Raw genomic sequence first — 19,320 nt, forward strand, 5'->3', positions numbered from 1 at the left:
GTACGGCAAAAAGAAGCCATGGCAATAATCTAGCCTTACAAAAAAAGAAAAAAAAAAATGAAACCGTAAAAACCGATGACCATGGGCCGATGAGCGGCAGGGTCTCTCTTCTTTGCTACGATCATGGTGTTTCCAAACGTTGGCTTGGTTAGGTTGCCATGTCCCATGCAAACCATCCCCTCCTATCTTCTCTGCGCACAAGGAATGATGATGATGATGATGATAATGATGATCATGATCATGATGGGCAACGAAGCAGCAAACCATTCAACGCTCGTTGTCCGAGCAAATGATTATGGCAATGTAAGGGTAGGGTAAGGTACTGTAGATACAACCCACAAACCTCCAGCAGCTCGTTAGCACGGCTCTCTTGCTCCCCCTCTCTCTCTCTTTCCCTCCAGGAGATCTCCTCTGGACCCCAATGAATAGTACAAACAAGCCCATGTCATGCAAAAGCGCCGGCCATCACCAGCCCACCATCATCCTATTTACGCACCCGCCGCCGCACAAGCCTTGCACTTCCACCGCCTGCCCATGGCGGAGGCCTCGTCCGGGTTGTCGACGCACCTGTCGTGGTACAGGCGGTTCGCGCACGCCTATGGCGATTCAACCAGCGTTAGTCCGCTTTCATTGGCATTCTTTTTTTTTTTTTTTTTTTTTTTTCACTCTTCTTTCTCGACTCTGAGAGAGAGAGATGAAAAAAAAGACAGAAAAAGAGAAAAAAAAAGATTGCTCACCTTGTTGGCACACACAACCATGGTCGGCACCGGCACGGACTTCCCGCACCTGGCGCAGCACCCGCCCGTCGCCTTGGTCCTGGGCGGGCGGTCGTCGGCGTCGTCGCCCTCGCCCTCGCCGAGCCCCAGGGCGGCGCGGCGCGCGCGGGCGTCGTTGAGCAGCCGCGTCGCCTCGAGCACCGCCGGCTCGGGCAGCACGCGGCGCGCGAGGAGGATGGCGACGTGCTTGCTGAACTCGTCGGCCCGGCAGCGGCGCGCCACCAGCCACGACGCGCGGTCGCGGACAAAGTGCAGAAAGTGGCGGGGCAGGTACTGCTCCGACGAGAGGTGCTTGCGCAGGATGAAGGCGTCCCACTCCTGAAGGTACTCCTTCTCGGCCGGGTCGAGGTCGATAAAATCCTGCAGGTTGTCGCGGTGCTTGAGGAGGAGCCACGAGTCGTCGATCTCGTGCTGGGGGATGGGCTGGCCGGGCTGGAGCTGCACCTTGCTGAGAGGGTCGAAGAGGGGTTGCTTGGTCTTGGGGACGAGGATCTTTTTGCGGGTGCGCTTGGCGGGGGGTATCTTGGGGCGGGCTGTTAGCATGGGAATGTCCGCTCCTGGTTTCTTTTGCAGAAAGAAAAAAAAAAAAAAAAAAAGACTTACCGTTCGAGCCGCCTTGGGATCGGCCGGTCCGTTGACCTCGCGGTCGTTGTCGGGACCGAGGCGGGAGGTCACCCACGAGTCGTCCCCGTTGACGTACTTGTCCAGATCCAACGGCTTGACCGGCAGGCCGAGCTGGTACACGCGAGGTCGCAGCGGGGAGCCGTGGCCGTTGGCGACGGGCTTGACCATGACGCAGCACCCGGCTTTGGGACGGCTCTCGAAGCGGAACTCGTATTGGGGGTGGCACTGGTAATGGGCGCGCAGCTGGCTGAGGCGGTGGTTCTCGGCGCCGCACAGCAGGCAGGCAAACTTGTCCGTCTGGACCTGCTCTGGGGGGAGCAGATACGTGATGCTGTGCTCATCCGGCTGGCCGCCCTCGTCGCCCTGCTTCCGCCGCTTCCTGGGTTCCCTGCCCACGGCGTTGTTCCACATCTGCTTGACGTTGTAGTTGATATCCTGCCTGGCACGGCGCGAGCGGCTGGGGGTGAGCTCTCCCTCGGCCAGCTCGTCGGCGTGCTCGTTGAGCGCCGCTCCCGGGGTCGGCAGGCGGGGCTTCACATCTTTTACGCCGTTCACCTGGGAGTCGATCCGATGGCCGGCATCGCCGTTGACAGCAACGGTCGGCGCGGCGTCGCCGTTGGGGTGGGATGCGGGCGGCTCGTGCGGGTCGATGACCGAGATGGAGGGCTGGACGTCCTTGGAATACTCCCTCGGTCGCAGCTGGCTGGAGATGGGCGTCATCCAGCGGACATCCAGGTCGAGGTAGAAGTTTGTGTTTGCGGCGTCCGCGGCCGCCTCCTTCTTGACGCGCAGACGAGCCGTCTTGCGGTTGCGGGTAGCGAAGAGGTCGGCGATGCTGGCGGCGAGCACCCACTGGCGCGACGGAAGGGTGCGGTTGTGGAAGGTGTCCTCGTCGGTGATGGGGACCAGGTCGGCCGGCGGCCAGTGCATGTCGCCGGCCGACTCGAGCTCGACCAGGATCGAGTAGGAGCTGGCCAGGCCGAAGACGGCGTCGTCGTCACGCTCGAGGAAGATCTTCTCCTCGGGGACGTGAAAGGGCCGGATGGATGAGAAGCGGGCCATGGGGGTGGAGCCGGCAGGATTCTTGAAGAGGCGGAGGTCGCACAGCTGGCTGTCGACGTGCAGGACAACGGGCTCGCCGGCCTTGTAGCCGCAGATGGTGAGCTTGCAGCGGGCCCTGACATGGACGACGTCGCGGACGTTGGGGGCGACCACGCCGTTGAGGATGCCGTTCTTGACGCGAGGCGCATCCTTGTGGCTGATCTTGAGCACCTCGATGCGCAGGGCGCGCTGGGCGGTGGCGTAACCCTCAAACAGAGGGAAGCCGTCGTAGTCGGTGTCGATGCGGCGACGCTTGGCAGGGCGCTGGGCGCCATCGAGGCCGTTGAGCCCGGCACCGCCGTTCTCCGACGGCGATGAGAGCTTGTTGCCCATGTTGTGCCAGTGGTTGGTGGCCTTCAGCCAGTTCCGGTGGAGGAATGGCAGGCCGCGATGGCGAGGGTGAGGTTGAGGCTGAGAGGGAGTCATGGCTGAGAAACTTCATGAGGGTCTCGGGTCTCGACAGCCACCTGACGCAAGGCGATAAAAGAGGCACGCGGGATGCTGCAGGATTCAGAGAGAAGCATCCATGGTCTGCTGAAAAGAGGACTCGGTGGAGGCTGCGGATCGCTGCCGGGCAGGTCCGGTCCTCACATGCAATCTAGGAATGAGTGTGAGAATCTTACTACTATGATGACCTTGGAATTGTGAAGACCGGAGACCATGGGATGAAGATCACCTATTAGAACCCCAAGAATCTTGCCTACCTGGATATGTCGTCGCCGGCTTTTTTTTTTGTTTTTCAAAGAGGGTGTCCTTCGGTGAAGACTGGATGGGGATCCGGGATGAAATGAGACAGCATGTAACCCCTGACCACAGCGGGCGTCGCCAGCGAGTCCCCAGGGACCCGAAGGGCTGTGATGCCGTGAGGTCGTGAGATGGGGCGGGTGAATAAAAGATGCAAAGCGGGAATTTGCAAGCGGACGGACGGCTGTGCAGGCAACCTTTCTTGCCGATGACGACCAAGATCCCCCAGCTCCGTCCGACTCGCTTCTGTCGTGTTGCCGCCGTCGAACAGCTCAAGACGCATGCAAGACGGGGTTCGAGTGAGATGCCAGGAACCAGCCGCGCGCGGGTTGGCAGAGGCCGAAATGGAACGAGAAACTCATCAATCTTGAGTCGCCGTGAAGATGGATAGGGGAGCTAAAGCTGAGAGATGGAAGTCGGGCCGCGGAGCCATCCAGGACGAGGAAACAAGAAAGAGAACGCGTACTGTAACCGGTCGAAGTTTACGAGCAACGGGTCCCTGGCGCATCTTGGAATCGCGATCCAACCCGCTGGCACGGTTAGGGAACCCCCGGCATGTGGGTCCCGTGCCGTGAATGGCTAGCCTGTGGCGCGGTAGGCCGCTACTTGGAGTTCCGGCGTCTCTTGCATGGAAGAATAAGTACCGCGCTAACGTAATACGGACCTCACCCCGCCGTCTTGTTGGATGGCAACGATATGAACTCGACCTTTTTTTGCTTCGAAGCAAACTTGTACATGGCAACGGGCAACGAATTGGGTTTGATTTCCTGGGCGCACTTGGAGAGGGTTCAAGGACCAAGATGTTCGATTTCTGCTTCTGCGTCCAACATGGAGAACAGGCCGGCGGAGGCATCTGCCGTCGCTTACAGCCGATGCGCAGAAACTCAAAATCAACCTCCGCAATGTCTCAGAGTATTTAGTAGTCCTATGTCATCAACCCCAAGGCACAACAATAGCGTCGTACGATGATCCCTCCGACAGAAACGTGGAAGCTTCTATCTATGACTCGAGCACTGTTCAAACATGAAATGTATAATCAGCCAACGTCTGCGGGGGACAAGAGAAAAGTCTCTACATTCTCTCATTATGAATCCACATTTTGAATGTTTGACCAGGTTCATCAACATCGCCAGACCCGTATTAACTATCGCCTCATCGACCTTCCCTCCCTCAGAGACCTCAGCAAAAAGCAGTTGGGGCATCAACACCCTTCTAACCGGAGAGAGAAGCGAGCTGGCCACCACATGGGGGCTCATGTGCCGGAGCATCTTTGCTTGGTTCATATGATAATCGCCACGGAGGATTTACAGATATTGGTGATCAATACTATACCTTCCGTGCTTGTCAGCCTCGCACAAGACGAACCCATCACTCATGTCACCACCTGAACGGTCCCGCTGTTCGACTCTCCTTGGCCATGAGAAAGTTTGGACTCATTGACGAATCACTTGGTCTCTGACTTGGATTACAATAGGACGTTCCTTGGAGCTTTTGTCGATTGAAAATCCCGGACCTCTCTGCCGGCCATAGTTTGCCTCTTGCACAGGATACTTCCCAGGAAAAATCAAACCCCAACAGCAACCCACACCAGAAAAAACGACGGCGCTCAGCAACGTTGTCGCCGTCGTGGGCACCCTGTGGGGTAGCCAGCAGCGGTACGCCGTGACGACACACTGATGCGGGTTTGGTACCCACCCAAACTATGGGCTATCGAAAGCTGCGATGTGAGCAAGGCTCTGCCAGGGAAGTGTGGATTCCAGGGGGACCGCGCCGGCTGACCTTGCATCAAACCACCAGGCGAGCGCAGTGCCCAGATACCTTTGGAACAAACGCACCGTTGAGCAGCGGTTATCTGTACGCAACATCTCTTCTGCTGCGTCCGCAGGAAGCAGGTTTTGGGCCGCGATGCCTGAGCTGCACTCACTCTCCGGCCACCCTCCTCCACGAAACACGGCGGGGAAAAGGAGAGGGCGCCGGGACATTGGTGAGTCTTGTTCCCGTGACCTCTACCGGCATCACACCGTGCCGTGTAGTGGCGTAGAGAGGTTTGCTAACGACCGCCCATCTGAGATAGGCGCAGCGTCGTCAACGATATGGACCCCGGACACGACGGCCCGCTGGCTCGCCGGCAAGACTACCACCCGGGTCCAGCCACTCTCTGACGTGGCCCAGACGCGAACCAGCACCCTGCGCGACTTCCCGCAGGCGAACCGCCGGACCGATAATCACGGCGGATGCGCGGCCGTCGTGCGCGGAAATAGCAACGGAAGAAGAGCGTACCGCTTCACCAGACGGCTGGTGGCGGAGGGTTTCGGCTCCGGGAGTGGGTCGTGAGAAGCCAAGCGCGCCGAGAAGGGTGTCGGCAGCGTTGGACGTGGGCGTGGAGGAGGAAAAAAAAAGCCATGGCCATCATCTCAGACGCACAAGCCAAGCTGCAGCTGTTTTTGGCCGAGGTCCTCGTCCTTGATGCTGACCTCTTCATGCCGGGCGTCGTGTGGGATCTGCTTCTGGCAAGGGCTCTCGACCTCGTGACCAAAGTCCTCTCCACGGGCAGCGCGAATGGCGAGCTCCCTCTCGCTTTCCGGCGTGGTGGGCACGCACTCGGAGGAATCGCTTGGCGACGGCAGAGGGGGCTCCCAGTGAGGATCGTCCAGGAGCAGGCGGGCAAGGCCCTTGTTATCGTTGACGTGCACGGCGGCGAGGGGCACGCGCAACAGGTCCTGCCACTCGGGCCCTACGGCGGCAGAGATGTTGGGGATCTCGTAGTCGCTGATGCCCTGTATCCACCAGCAAGGAAATACCTTGAGCTTGGCCCAGACGAGCCAGTGGGCGATGATGACGAGGGCGCGGGGACGGCGAGCGCGGGCGGCGTCGACGACCTCCTTGGGGAGGTAGGTGGGGAAGGTGATGATGCGCAGCATGACGTTGGGGCGGAGGCCGTCGGTGGTCAGCTCGCGATAGAGGGAGCCGAGCAGGCGCAGGGCCGTGTAGTAGTTCTGAACGAGAGGGTACTCTGGGTCGGTGGGCTTGATCGAGGTGAGCATGAAGAGCAGGTAGCTGGGAACGTGGCGCGCCGAAGCCTCAAAGTCGACGGGCGGGCGCCAAAAGAGCGCCGAGATTCCCGAGCTGTGGATGGTGGAGGCGCGGGTGACGCGGATGATCTGGCAGATGCCCAACCAGATAATCATCCAGTCGAGGATGGCGAGCGGCCTCGCGTCTTCGCCGCGGAACATGTGGGTGGAGAGGCCGCACAGGAGCAGCGAGGTGGCCAGCAGGGCGGGGTAGGTGGCCGGGTCGGCGGCGGCGACCGCCTTGCGGTACGTTTCGAAGGCGCGGCTGCGGTAGAGGACTTCGCGCGCGCTGGTGACGCCCAGGGAGCGGACGCCGAGATGGTTGGCGTGCATGGCGGAGAGGCCGAGCACGCAGTCCATGAGGAAGGGGTTCTCAAAGGCGTGCTGGACAATCTTGACCTTGAGGATGACGTCGACGCTGCGCTCCTTGTGCGACCCGGACGAGAAGGAGGCGTAGGTGGCCGCGGTGTAGAACCAGAGGAGGCGCATGTCCAGCTCGTCGCGGCCGCTGGGAAGGAAAAGGGGTTGGCTGGGAACGGTACCCGAAGCCGAAGCCGGGTGGGGGGAGAGGTCCTCGGAACGAGCGGCGACGACGAGCGAGGCCGACGAAGCGTCGGGGGAGACGGAGGGGCTGCGCCGCTTGTCGAGGTGGAGGTAGACGCATGTCTCCCGCCGCGCGCTGCAGGTGCGACAAGACGGGCGGCCCTCGTCGCATTTGACCTTGCGCTTCTTGCAGTTGGTGCATCCGGTCCTCGACTTGCGGTGCGGGCGTTTGGCATGGTAGGGCCGATCTCCCACGGGGGTGCTGGAGGCGGCCGTGGTGGTGGTGATAGGAGGAGTAGCAGCAGCGGTAATGGCGGGTGGGATTATGGGGGAGGAGTTGAGACTGGTTGTCGATGCAGGGGTAGGCGGGAGGTGGAGGGTCGTCGCCGTGATTGACATGTCTGGCGAGACTCTGGAGGTGGTGTCCATCATGGCTGTGCGAGGCATGGATGCGCCATGAGCTCAATGGACTTCCGAGGCTCTTAGGGAGCGTTGTACGATCGATGCCCGGACCGAGAGAGCAGAGAGCCGGGAGCCGAGAGCCGAGAGCAGAGAGAAGAAAGCATGTCAAGATCAACCAATCTCGGAGGGTGGACGTTGAGGATGGAAACGGAGGCCCAAAAAGTCAAAGAGACAGCACCCAGGTTTAATACGGAATCAGCTCGAGCGGATTGTTCCCAGCCAAGACTCTTCTCGGTATTGGTTTGACATGGATTCTCCGAGCGCTCCGCACTCTCTGCCCTGGTAAGGCGCGGAGATGTGCCCGCCTGAACGACTTTTACGGTAAGGCTGTCGAGTTGCATGCAGGTCAGCGCTCGGCTCTTGATTGACGAGACGGGGGGGGGGGGGGGGGGGGGCGGTTGGACCTCAGGGATCTGACGAACCATTGTGGATTCTGCCTAGGCACCCCTCCCCTTAACGTTACTTCACCCCTAACCCTGCCCCCTACAGAAAAATGAAGGGGTTGTAGGAGGTACTATGTGGTACCGTAGGTACCTTACCTAGGTAGTTACTGTGTATAGTACACAGTAACTACCTAACTATTACAAAGCATCCCTTCATCCACCCACCCACCATCAAGAGTTCACGCCTTGAAACACTCCATGGCATGAATCTCCACAAAGAACCCCAGAGCCACACGAGCGTAGATGAAATTGCTTTTTTCTTTTCGTTTGTTTGAATCAAGCATGTATTTTCAGTCCCCAAAAGCGTCATCTCTTACGTCACTCACCTCCAACATGGCCTTGGCGCTCTGATACGCGTCATCGCCCACCCACCGATACGGTATCTTACGTACGGTAACGTCTTTCCGCGGCCAATCCCATGTACATACGCGACGCGACGCGACTTCACTTTCACCCTCCCTCTCTAAACTGGCACGAGAAGGACAAGAAACCTCGGCATTTTGTCCAAAGAGACACACGTCGCAGAGGCCGGACTTAGCCGCCAACAACCATGACGGCCTCTTTGTTCCAGCTCCCCGACGAGCTCATCATCTCGGCTCTCGCCCAGGCATTCCCATGCCGCGAAGCCCAGATCCGCGCCCTTGCGACGCTGCTGTGTGTAAGTCTGCGACGGCCGACATCGCCTGCCATGGTACCTAGATATGGGCACAATGTCTTGCTGACCTAGCAGCCAACGGCTGCTCCGTGTCGGAACCTGGTCGTGTACGGCACCGAGGCCACAGGAAAGACGGCCGTCACTTCGGCTCTGTTGGCCCGCCTCGCCCCCCAAGACGACGGGGCCGACGACTTGGAGCCGCCAAGTCTCCGGTACGCCATCGTCAGCTCGCCCGAGTGCATCACCGCCCGGCACCTGTACGAAACCGTTGTCGCCAAGGTCGCCGCCGCTCTGGAGTGGTCCGATGCCCCCTCCCGCTGCGAGTCCCTTTCCCAGCTTCACGTCGAACTGTGCAAGATGCTCAAGTACCCGTCCCGTCCTTCGGGCTTCCGCTTCGTGCTCGTCCTAGACGCCATCGACCGCCAGCGGGAAGCTCCTCATACCCTCTTACCCGCCCTAGCTCGGCTCTCCGAGATTGTAAGCTCAGCATCCAATGTCCACCGGAGGCCCCCCCGGTTCCAAGCTGACCGTTGGACCCAGATCCCCTGCCTCACCACCGTCTTCATCGTCACCGTCCCATCACCCAACCTGCTCCTCACCTCGTCCGTTCCGCACCTCCAGTTTCCCACTTACACGAAGCCAGAGTTCGTCGCCATCCTCTCTGCGCGCTCTCCGCCGGCCCCCAACCCCCTCCCCAACTCCACGCCGCAAGAGACAACCGACCTGTGGGCGCGTTTCGTCGGTGCTGTGCACGACGCCCTCGCCCGGGCCGCCTGCCGCACCCTCCCGGCCTTGTCCCACTCGTGCGCCACCCTCTGGCCGCGTTTTACCGCTCCCGTTCTCGCAGGCACCCACTCGGCCAAGGAGTTCTCCAAGCTGCTCGTCGCTGCCCGCCTGCTTTTCCACGACGACCGCCTCCTCGACCCGGGCGTCCTCGCCGTCCCTCCCTCGCAACCCATCGCCAAATCAGCACCAGCACCAGCACCAGCGCCAGCACCAGCACCATCAGGGGACACAAAACCGCCCTCCGCCTCTGCTGCACCACCACCGCCACCACCACCGCCCTCAACTCCCTCCCGATCCTCATCCACGCCCGCAACAGCAACAGCCGCATCAGCGCTCGCCACCGCCGGCGCCGGCCCCGCTCTCGCCCGCCTCCTCCCCAGCACCGCGCGCCACCTTCTCCTCGCCGCCTACCTGGCCTCGCACAACCCGGCGCGGCACGACCTGACCCTCTTCTCGACGCACCACCACGGCCGCCGCCGCCGCCGCGGCGGGCTGTCCGTGTCGGGCGGCGGCGGCGGGCGCGGAGGCTCGCGGGCCGCCGCGGCCAACAAGCACAAGAAGATCGCGCGCAAGCTGCTCGGCGCGCACGCGTTCGTGCTGGAGCGGATGCTGGCCATCTTCGAGGCCGTGAGGGGCGAGTGGGCCGACGGCAAGGACGGCGCCGAGGTGCCGTCGGACGGCGACGTGGGGATGGCCATCGCGACGCTGGCGAGCTTGCGGCTGCTCGTGAGGGTCGGCGGCGGCGGGGACATGATGGATTCCGGGGGCAAGTGGAGGGTGAATGTTGGATGGGACGTGATTCGAGGGCTGGGGAGGGCGGTCGGGGTGGAGGTGGAAGAGTGGTTGATTGAGTAATACGATGGAGTCGATGGTCCCAAGAAATCGACGCGGGCTTTCCTTCGTTTCACGTTCGCAGGGTGGACAGAAGTCCGGAATGGCATCCATCTCGCATGGACCGACGCAAAGAGTGATTGATAGAGAGTCGGGAGGGGAACGGCATCAAACGATGCAACTCTATTTCCCATGCATGGCAATCTCGTCCATCCAAGCCCGCCCGCCGCCACCTTGCCTGCCCAGCGCCGGTCTCCTTTCTTTTTGTCGAACCATGCTGTACCCTGAAAACATACCTGCCATGAAGAGCTACCAGATGAAGGAAAAGAAAAGAAGAAAAAAAAAAATGAAACGCCCCTGGTCCATCCAATATGCACTATAACAGAAGGGAAAAAAGAAGCGGGAATGAGGGATGAGGGTCAAGGAATGAGGTCCCAAAACAACAAGGCAGATTCGAAATGATACAGTATTAAACAGAGCCCAACCGGAGTGCGTCGTCCCGACCGAGGGTCTTGCAAGACTGAGAGACTGGGACTGGACATCTGCGCATCTTCCCTCCCGCATTCCTTCTCCACTTCCTCTTCCAAAACTATCCTCCTCCTCCAAGACCCTCCTCCTCCTCCTCCTCCAAAACCCTCGTCCTCCCATCACCATCCCATCCTGGACATGCCATAATACAACGTTACACGTCGGATAGGGAGGATGACGATACCCCACCGGTACCATTTCTCATGCTGTGTAGAGTCCTCATTAGCGTCATCATGACCTCACCACCGCCGCCGCCGCCTGCGCGTCCCCCGGACGCCAGGTGTCCTCCTGCCTCGTGCCGGGGGGTCGCCAGCCGGCGTTGCTCGCCCCGCGATTCCGCCCGCCGCCGCTGCCGCCGCCGCTGCCGCCGCCGACGCCGGCGATGCTCCCGCCCAGGTCGTCCGACTTCTTGTTGTCGCCGGGGTGGTAGCTCCCGACCCGGCTGCTCGAGGCAAAGGCCATGGCGGCGGCGGCGCCGGCCGAGTCGGCCATGGAGGCGGGGCTATCGTACAGCCTCGCCGAGCCGTTCAGGCCGGCCGCCGGGCCGCCGCCGGGCAGGTGCTTGGTGGTGAGCGGGAGGATGGCGGCGCCAGGGGCGGCGGTGCGGGTCTCCGTCAGGGAGCGGGCGCGCTGGTCGGCCTTGTTGCGCTCGTTGCTGCGGTCGTAGAGGTAGAGGCCGAAAAAGGTCAGGGCGATGCCGACGGCCTGGACGGTGGTGGTGGGGCTGCGGAACCAGAGGATGGCGATGACGATGACAAAGACGCGCTTGATGAGCGAGGCGACCGAGTAGGTGACGGGCGAGACCATCGACAGCAGGACGAAGGCGAGGATGTTCTGGCCGAAGTGGAAGGTGCCGTTGAAGAGGTACTCGAGCATGAGCGGGCCGTGGTCGAGGGATCTGGGCCCCTGGTTCAGGTCCACGCTGCCGTCGTAGAGGAAGTCGCCCAGGATGCCGATGCCTTCGGACCAGAACCAGATGGGGCACGTGAGGATGAAGGCGAGGCCGGACGAATAGCAGAGCAGGTTGAGCTTGTCGAGCTTGCGCGACTGCGGGTTGGGGCCCTCCTGCTCGGCGATGGCGGCCTCGTTGAAGAGGCGCTTCGAAAAGATGTTTTGGGTCACAAAGATGATGGCGGCCAGCAGCGCGTACAGGATGCCCAGGAAGTGGCCGCCGAAGCTGTGCTTCCCGGAGCAGGCGAGCATGACGCCGATGGTGAGGGGCACGAGGGAGATGTAGGTGGCCCGCGGGTAGCGAATGTCGAACAAGAAGCGGTAGGCGAGCACGGTGAAGAGCGGGGAGAGGCCCTTGATGGTGTGGACGAGGGACACGGGGATCTTGGACGTGGCGTTGGAGCTGAGGAGATGGCCGCCGATCTGGAACGCGGCGAGGGGGAGCGTCGTCCGGATGACGTCGCGCGACGGGTAGCGGATGGGATGGCGCAGGGCGGGCACGGCGGCGCGCAGGCGCGGAAAGGTCGAGGCGAGCCACGAGAAAAGCACGCAGTAGGACGAGACGAAGGCGAACTGCACGACGGTCAAGGTGGCGGGCTTGTCGAAGGCCGTGAGAATGGTCTTGGAGGACGTGTTGGTGAGGGCCGAGGACCCGTACCACAGGATGCAGAGGGCCTGGGAGGGACAGGGGGGGTTAGAGGTGTCTGGTTTCTTGCCACGTTCTCTCTTTGCTTCCGGGCCACCTACCACCAGCTTCCACGACACGGGAGCGCGAAGGGCCTCGGCGATCTCCTGGGCGTTTTGGCTCATGCTCGCGGAGCGCATGCGGTGGACGGTCTGGGCGAAGCTGTTCTTGCGGCCCGTGCCGCCCTCCCGCGGCGCCCAGCGCACCTTGCTGTCTCTGCGACGGTGGCCGGGTGCCTGAGCCGCGCCGCCGTTCCCGTTGGCGATGCCGTTTGGCTGCCATCGCGGGGCCGGGGCCGGCGCCCCGCCGGCAGGAGCGTAGCCGTACCCGTAGCCATATCCATATCCGCTGTCAAAGTCGGGAAACTTTTCGGTCTGGGTCTGCGGCGACGGGGCGCGAATCTGGGAGGACGTGCGCTTGTGGGTGGCTGACGCCGTCGAGTGCGACGTTGAGTGAGGCATAGCGCCGAGAGATGGGTGGGTATGGATGCCAAAGCGGGCCAACGGGCGAGGATGGAGGGAAAAGACAAGGACGATGACGAAGACAAACGAGAGACAAGGACGTGGGGAAGTGATGCCGCGGCGTTCGAATGTTACGTGATCATGGCCTCCTCCCGGTCCCGTTTTGGTTGGTGACGGGCTGGACGTGGACGCTCGAGAGGGAACGGACGAGAGGCAACGGACCCGGGGGGGGACGAAGGGACACGAGCAAAGAAAGAAGATGATGGAGGATGGAGGGATACGAGGCCAAGCACTAGCTCTGACAGGCACTTGGTGATTGGAGATTGTCCATTAGCAATGGGGTAGGTTCCAGACCGCGCGCGGCAGAGGGGCGCATTGAGCGGTTGCGCCGAGAAATGAACGTCGACGTCTTGGCAGCCTGAGTCGAACCCCCCGACAGCCCCAGCGGAGGCCGACTCGTGCATGCGCCACAACCTGGAAGGGGTGGGGGGTTCCACCCGCAAGGCTTGTATGCACGCAGTACGCAGTACGTACCTCTCTGTACGCCACAGTTTCACCAGCCACACCGGACGGTCCAAGCTCACGCGTTCAAACTTTCCCAGGCCAACCGCCCGCCTGGCACTCCCATAAGGGAGGTCGCGAATCGGTGTGATAAGCTGCGATTGGACGTGATCTGGACCCGCAAAAAGCTTCGCGGCAGGTCAGGTCAGGTCAGCGACAAGCGACAAGCGACAACAACGACAAGGACAACGACGACGATAACGACGACGACCTATCCACGGCGGCTACGACGACGCCCACCTGCTTTTTTTTTGACCAACCACCCTCCATCTCGCCCGTCTAGCTCGCCCGTCCAGCTCGCCCGTCCAGCTCGCCCGTCCAGCTTGCCCGTCCATCTCGGAATCTCCCCATTGTGCATGCCAACACGCCCATCCGGCCCTAGCCCCCGAGCGGACAGCTCGCCGCAGTCAAGATGGCGTCGCAAAAGATGACCAAGAACCAGCTGCGCCGGGCGCGTAAGAAGGAGCAGAAGAAGGCCCAGGCTGAGCAGCAGCAACAGCAACAGCCACCCAACGGCACCCAGGAGGAGCCGGAAGCGGACAAGACGGACGAGATCAAGGACGCCGCGGCCGCCAGCTCGGTCGATCTCGAGGTCAAGAAGGATCCCGCGGCCTCCGACATCCTGGATGCCGACGGCCCCGTCCCCGACATGGTGGTGCCCCCCGAAGACGATCCCGCCTTTGCCGAGTACAAGCAGATCTTCCAAAGGTTTGGCATTCACCTGGCCGAGGAGGACGCGTCCCGCGAGGCCAACGCCGGCAACAAGGGCGAGGTCTTCTTTGACCAGGACGATGAGATACCCAGCGAGGACGAGGAGGCGCAGCCCAAGCTGTCCAAGAAGAAGCGCAAAAAGCTCAACAAGATGTCCATCGCCGAGCTCAAGGCCCTGGTGCGCCACCCCGAGGTGGTCGAGTGGCACGACGTGTCGTCGTCGGACCCGCGCCTGCTCGTTCAGATCAAGTCGCAGCGCAACATCGTGCCCGTCCCGAGCCACTGGTCGCTCAAGCGCGAGTACCTGTCGAGCAAGCGCGGCATCGAGAAGCCGCCCTTCAAGCTGCCCAAGTTCATCGCCGACACGGGCATCACCGAGATGCGCGACGCCGTTCTCGAGAAGCAGGCCGAGCAGACGCTCAAGCAGAAGCAGCGCGAGCGCGTCCAGCCAAAGATGGGCAAGCTCGACATCGACTATCAGAAGCTCTACGACGCCTTCTTCCGCCACCAGACCAAGCCCGATCTGACCCGCTTCGGCGACGTCTACTACGAGGGCAAGGAGTGGGAGGCCGACCTGCGCGTCTTCCGCCCCGGCGAGATCAGCGACGCCCTGCGCGAGGCCCTCGGCATGCAGCCGGGCTTCCCGCCCCCGTGGCTGCTCCAGCAGCAGCGCGTCGGCCCGCCGCCGTCCTACCCGACCCTCAAGATCCCCGGCCTCAACGCCCCGCTGCCGCCGGGCGCCTCCTGGGGCTTCCAGCCGGGGCAGTGGGGCAAGCCGCCCCTGGACGAGTACAACCGCCCGCTCTACGGAGGCGACATCTTTGGCCTCATGGCCCCCGGCCAGCCCGGCGCCGCCGGCGGCGCCGCTGCCGCCGCTCCGTACCAGGCCGCCGCCACCCAGCAGGCCCTCGCCGCCTACGGAGAGCCCGTCGAGCGCACCCTCTGGGGCGAGCTCCAGCCCCCCGCCGAGTCGGAAGAGGAAGAGTCGGAGGAGGAAGAGGAGGAGGACGAAGAGGAGGAGGAGGGCTCCGACGCGGGCGACCTCCCGCCCGGCGGCACCGACACCGTTACCGGCCTCGAAACCCCCAGCGGCTTCGCCGCCGGCGCGGCCGCCGACATGCACGCGCCCGTGGGCGTCGAAACCAGCATCGGCGGCGAGTTCGATCTGCGCAAGACCCGCCGCGGCTTCGAGACGGAAGAATCTTCGTACGGCCCGCGGCAGGCCTACACCGTCATCCCCGAGCGCCAAGGCCGCGCCGAGGGCTTCTTCGGCAGCGACAAGACGTACGACCTGTCCCGCGCCGCGGCGGCCGGGGCGGGCCTGCCCGTGCTGGGGCAGGGGTCCGACGAGGAGTCGCGCAAGCGCAAGAAGCCCGGCGACGTCGAGGTGGCGCTCGACCCGGACGCGCTGGCGGCCTCGGGAGGCAACATCTCCAAGGACGAGCTGCGGCGGAGGTTCGAGGAGGGCCGGAGAGAGGAGGGCGTGGGCGCTCAGTGGCAAAAGACGGCGTACGACGAGGACCTGAGCGAGATGATTGCCCAGGAGAGCAGGAAGAGGCAAAGGAGGGAAGAGGAAAGGAGGGCGGAGAGGAGGAGGTAGTAGTTGTAGTACATAGTAGTTTGCGGGCGTGGAAAGGCGAGGGAGGGTGTTGGCATCAAAGATGGGGCGTTTTCAGGGTTTTTGTGGTCTTGGAAGCTTCTTCTTTTTTTTAGTTTGTAATTCAACCATCCATAGGAAGAGGGATAGGGGCGTTGCGCCCTGTATGATACGGAGCCATCAAGGTTGTGCCGGCGCAAGAAGAGAACACTACATAGTGCCCGATCTTCATATTTCCGGGGTGATTACCTGTTGTATCGTCATCATCTCGAGGGAACATGAAGAGCCTGCGTGGCTGGTGTTTTCGATTCCGACCAATTGGATAGGCAGACTACCAGAAACAATCCAAACCAGCATACATGCCGGACTGCGGGGCCTGACTCCATCCACCTCTTCGCACTGCCCGCTGAAGAAGATGTACTGCGTAGAGTAACTACGAGTAAACACCGCCGGGCCTTGACTCGCCCATTGTTAGTCCCTGACTCACCATGTCATTCCAAAAGCGGGCATGGAGGTTCGAATACGACAGCATTCTCCTACTCCTGCCTGGCAGATTTGAATGAGCCGTACTGTGTTGTCCTGTGTTGTCTTGTTTTGTTGTTGAATGTTGCCGTCTTCTCGTGTCTGCCGGCTCACACCAGTTCGGCGCCAGTTCGGATCAGGCTGGCAGCATGTGCCCGACAGCTGTCAGGCGTTCGTGAAGCTGTCGACCTGGTGTCTGGTCTTGGCGAACCGGGCCCGAGCGTTTCCGGAAAGCCCCACAGCCCGAGCCCAGGGCCCCACCAATGGATCCGCCCCCAAGTCCGGTCCATTCGAGTCTCCCAGGGAATTTCCACACCTGCTTCCGGAGTCCGACACCTCAACCCTCGCAGTTTGTTGCGGGATGCATTCGCACTTGGCCCTGCGGTCGTTTTATAACCTTTCCTTGCCAAGGGTCAGGGATACATATTCTTCCTCGCCTGCCCGAGGCTCCCAGCGGTCTCGTTTCCCATTGTTCGCTTCGACGAGCCCTCCATGATGAGAACCCGCGGGGCTGCTGCCTCGAGCTCCGGGCTTGTCGCAACGAGTCACAACCTCCGGCCGCGCCAAGCAACCGGCTCCCGCAGCCAGCCGGCCGGTGGCACCGTCGCCAGCACCGAGGGGCGCATTACCCGGAGCTCCGCAATGCGTGCGCCGACGACCCCGACCCAAGGGTCCAGAAATGTCCCTGTGCCTCAGCCAACGTCGCACAAGCGCTCCTCGCCCTCGGACGGGTCCGAGGGCGGCCGTCGCTCCAAGAGAAGCTGCCGCGCGCTGAATGCGTCACCCTCCTTCGCTCCAAACAACGAACCCCGGGGCCGCGTGACAAGAAGCTTGACCATGCGCGCCTCGACCACGCAAGCCAAGGCGTCCGGGGCTGCGCAAAACACGGCGACGTCGCACAAACGTGCCTCTTCCCTTGGTGACTTTTCTGCAAGACGTTCCTCCAAGCGTAGTCGCCCTGTCCTCCACGAGCCAGGGTTCTACGCGGAAGACAGTGACAGCGAGAGCGGGGATGAACCCGCGAACCCCTACATGAGCCCCGATCCGGAAGTGGAGCCCAAGAGCAACATCACCACCACCACCACCACCCCGACCAAGCAGAGGGCTGCCAAGAAGGCTTCCCCTAAGAAGCCGTCGGCCTCGTCTCCCGGTCGCACCAAGAAGGCCACGGCGCCTGTCGTCGCCGACTCCACGGCCGATGAGAACCAGAATCCGGCCATCATCCCCAACTGGGCGTCGCTACCCCACCTCGTGCTCGCCCTCGTTCTCCGCCATGCGTCGGCGCCGCTCGACGAGCCCCGCCGGATCAAGTGGCTGATCGACACAGGCCTCCTGTCCAAGGCATTCATGGATGCCGCCGTGGACGTTCTGTATGAAAGCCCGCCGCTGCTCACCCGGCCCATGGCCCACGGCTTGGTGTCGCTGCTGTTGAAAGACGACGCCACGACGTATTACAACTACCGCTACAGGATCCGGGAGCTGTGGCTGGACGTCGAGAACGTCGCGTCCAAAACGTACAAGGGCAACCATCTCGACCTGACGTCTCTCATCTCGCACGCCCCACAGCTCAAGACGCTGCGCTTCTTTCACCCGAAGGACTTTGCGCCGTACCGGAATCTGGATGACAGCCTGCGCTGGCAGTATCCCGCGTCGCTCTTCGAGGCCCTCAACGGAGCACAAACCCAACATGGCACCGGTGCCCCGATTCGCCTCAAGGATTGGCAGTGTGCGTGACGTTTTCTGGTTTCGTCATCTCACCTCTTTCTTTTTCCCTTGCTCGCCTTTTTTTTTTTGTGTGTTTTTTTCTCTCTGGACCTCTCCTTTTCCCTGGGAGGAAAGAACTTCAACTAATGCAGCGGGCAGGGAATCGCCGATTGATGGGACGGAATTTGGACCTTGCTAAGATCGAGGCGCTTCATCGAACCCCGCCGTTCCAGCGGCTGAAGCATGTCTCGTTTGTGAACTACCAAGTGCCCTCGCTCGATGCCAAGGACTCCGAGGACGACGAGGAACTGGAAGCCCAAGACAAGGCCTACGTGCAATCCATGGCCGGCGCGATCAATGCTCTGCCCGACCTGACGCATCTCACGATGGAGTCGTCGACGGTCGCCAACGACTACCTATTTCCGCTCCTGCCCAAGAACCTCAAGTCTCTGGAGCTCATCAACTGCTGGGAGGTGACGGGCGAGAACCTCGCCGCGTTCCTCCTTGCCGGCGGGAGCAGCTTGGAGCGCTTGGTCTTGCATCACAACCAGTCGCTCAACCTGTCCTTTCTTACGATTCTGGGGTCCGCGTGCCCCAACCTGCGCGTCCTCTCCGTGGATTGCAAAACCTACAAGCTCCACGAGTTCCTGGACGACTCGGATCCCACCTACGACGAGCTCCTCACGCCCGAGCAGAGGCCGGATTGGCCTCCCAGCCTGGAGGCGGTTCAGATGCTCAACATGAAGAAGTGGTCGGACGCGGCCGCCGACACGCTCTTCCAGTCCCTCGTCGACGGCGCTCCCAGCCTTCCCCATCTCCGCTGGATCGAGCTCAAGGCCATGCTCGACATCCCCATCCAAGAGCGCTCGCGCATGAGGAACCGGTGGGACCACGCGATGCGCAAGGTGTTCCTCCGCGAGAAGGTCGAGCCGCAGCCGCTGTTCTCGCTGCGCCCTCCCGCCGCCGCCCACAAGGAGCAGGAGGAGGGCGCCTCCAGCCCCAGCAAGTCCCGGAGGCGCTCCCGGCTAGGCTTGGACAACGACGAGCTTCCTTCGCGCCGCAGCGTCCGGCTCGCCGCGAAATGGTCGGACCCATCCTCTCGGGGCGCCAGTCCTGTGCGGGAGCTCCGGAACGGCCTGGTGCGGCCCTCGTACGTCGAGCCGGATACGGACGAGGATGATTTCGAGGAGGAGGACGACGACGACGATGACAACGACGATGAAGAGGACGATGACCGCCGCCATTCTGCGAACCCCGATGCCGACGAGAACGGCGTCGGCGCCGGCGGTGGTGGTGCCCTCCCCGCGTCACCGGGCGCTTCTTCTGTTGCCACCCACGACGAGGAGCGCCGCCCGGCGTTCCGCCACGGCCTGTGCGAAAGGGTCGAGATACAAATCGACAACCAAAAGGTGGCCGAGCGCACGCTCACCATGGACGACTTCCTGGATAGCGACCAGGACGATCTGTCGGATGAGGACTGGGACGGGGACGACGAGGAGTTTGATACCGGCTACGCCTGGTAGGGAGACGTCGTGGCATGACAAGAGATGGCATGACATGACCA

At 62.1% G+C, this 19,320-nt stretch overlaps 5 protein-coding genes across 5 annotated transcripts; 3 read left to right on the top strand and 2 right to left on the bottom strand.

Annotated features, from left to right (window-relative positions):
* Positions 1-488: 488 nt before the first annotated feature.
* On the bottom strand, positions 489-2,927 carry VTJ83DRAFT_6669 (uncharacterized protein; the record flags this gene model as incomplete). The annotated part of the gene is made up of 3 exons (XM_071013405.1): positions 489-596; positions 738-1,298; positions 1,380-2,927. The coding sequence occupies 3 exons, from the start codon at positions 2,925-2,927 to the stop codon at positions 489-491; spliced, it is 2,217 nt and encodes a 738-aa protein (XP_070864296.1).
* Positions 2,928-8,314: 5,387 nt separating this feature from the next.
* Positions 8,315-10,060, top strand: VTJ83DRAFT_6670 (uncharacterized protein; the record flags this gene model as incomplete). Its single annotated transcript, XM_071013407.1, has 3 exons — positions 8,315-8,422; positions 8,495-8,896; positions 8,960-10,060. 3 exons carry the CDS (start codon positions 8,315-8,317, stop codon positions 10,058-10,060), a joined length of 1,611 nt encoding a protein of 536 aa, XP_070864297.1.
* Positions 10,061-10,795: 735 nt separating this feature from the next.
* Positions 10,796-12,661, bottom strand: VTJ83DRAFT_6671 (uncharacterized protein; the record flags this gene model as incomplete). Its single annotated transcript, XM_071013408.1, has 2 exons — positions 10,796-12,190; positions 12,263-12,661. 2 exons carry the CDS (start codon positions 12,659-12,661, stop codon positions 10,796-10,798), a joined length of 1,794 nt encoding a protein of 597 aa, XP_070864298.1.
* A 973-nt stretch (positions 12,662-13,634) lies between these two features.
* Positions 13,635-15,533, top strand: VTJ83DRAFT_6672 (uncharacterized protein; the record flags this gene model as incomplete). Its single annotated transcript, XM_071013409.1, has 1 exon — positions 13,635-15,533. One exon carries the CDS (start codon positions 13,635-13,637, stop codon positions 15,531-15,533), a length of 1,899 nt encoding a protein of 632 aa, XP_070864299.1.
* A 1,011-nt stretch (positions 15,534-16,544) lies between these two features.
* Positions 16,545-19,279, top strand: VTJ83DRAFT_6673 (uncharacterized protein; the record flags this gene model as incomplete). Its single annotated transcript, XM_071013410.1, has 2 exons — positions 16,545-17,778; positions 17,916-19,279. The coding sequence occupies 2 exons, from the start codon at positions 16,545-16,547 to the stop codon at positions 19,277-19,279; spliced, it is 2,598 nt and encodes an 865-aa protein (XP_070864300.1).
* Between the last annotated feature and the right edge of the window lie 41 nt (positions 19,280-19,320).

The sequence above is a fragment of the Remersonia thermophila genome, chromosome 6 (assembly GCF_042764415.1).
Source record: "Remersonia thermophila strain ATCC 22073 chromosome 6, whole genome shotgun sequence".
NCBI lineage: Eukaryota > Fungi > Ascomycota > Sordariomycetes > Sordariales > Chaetomiaceae > Remersonia > Remersonia thermophila.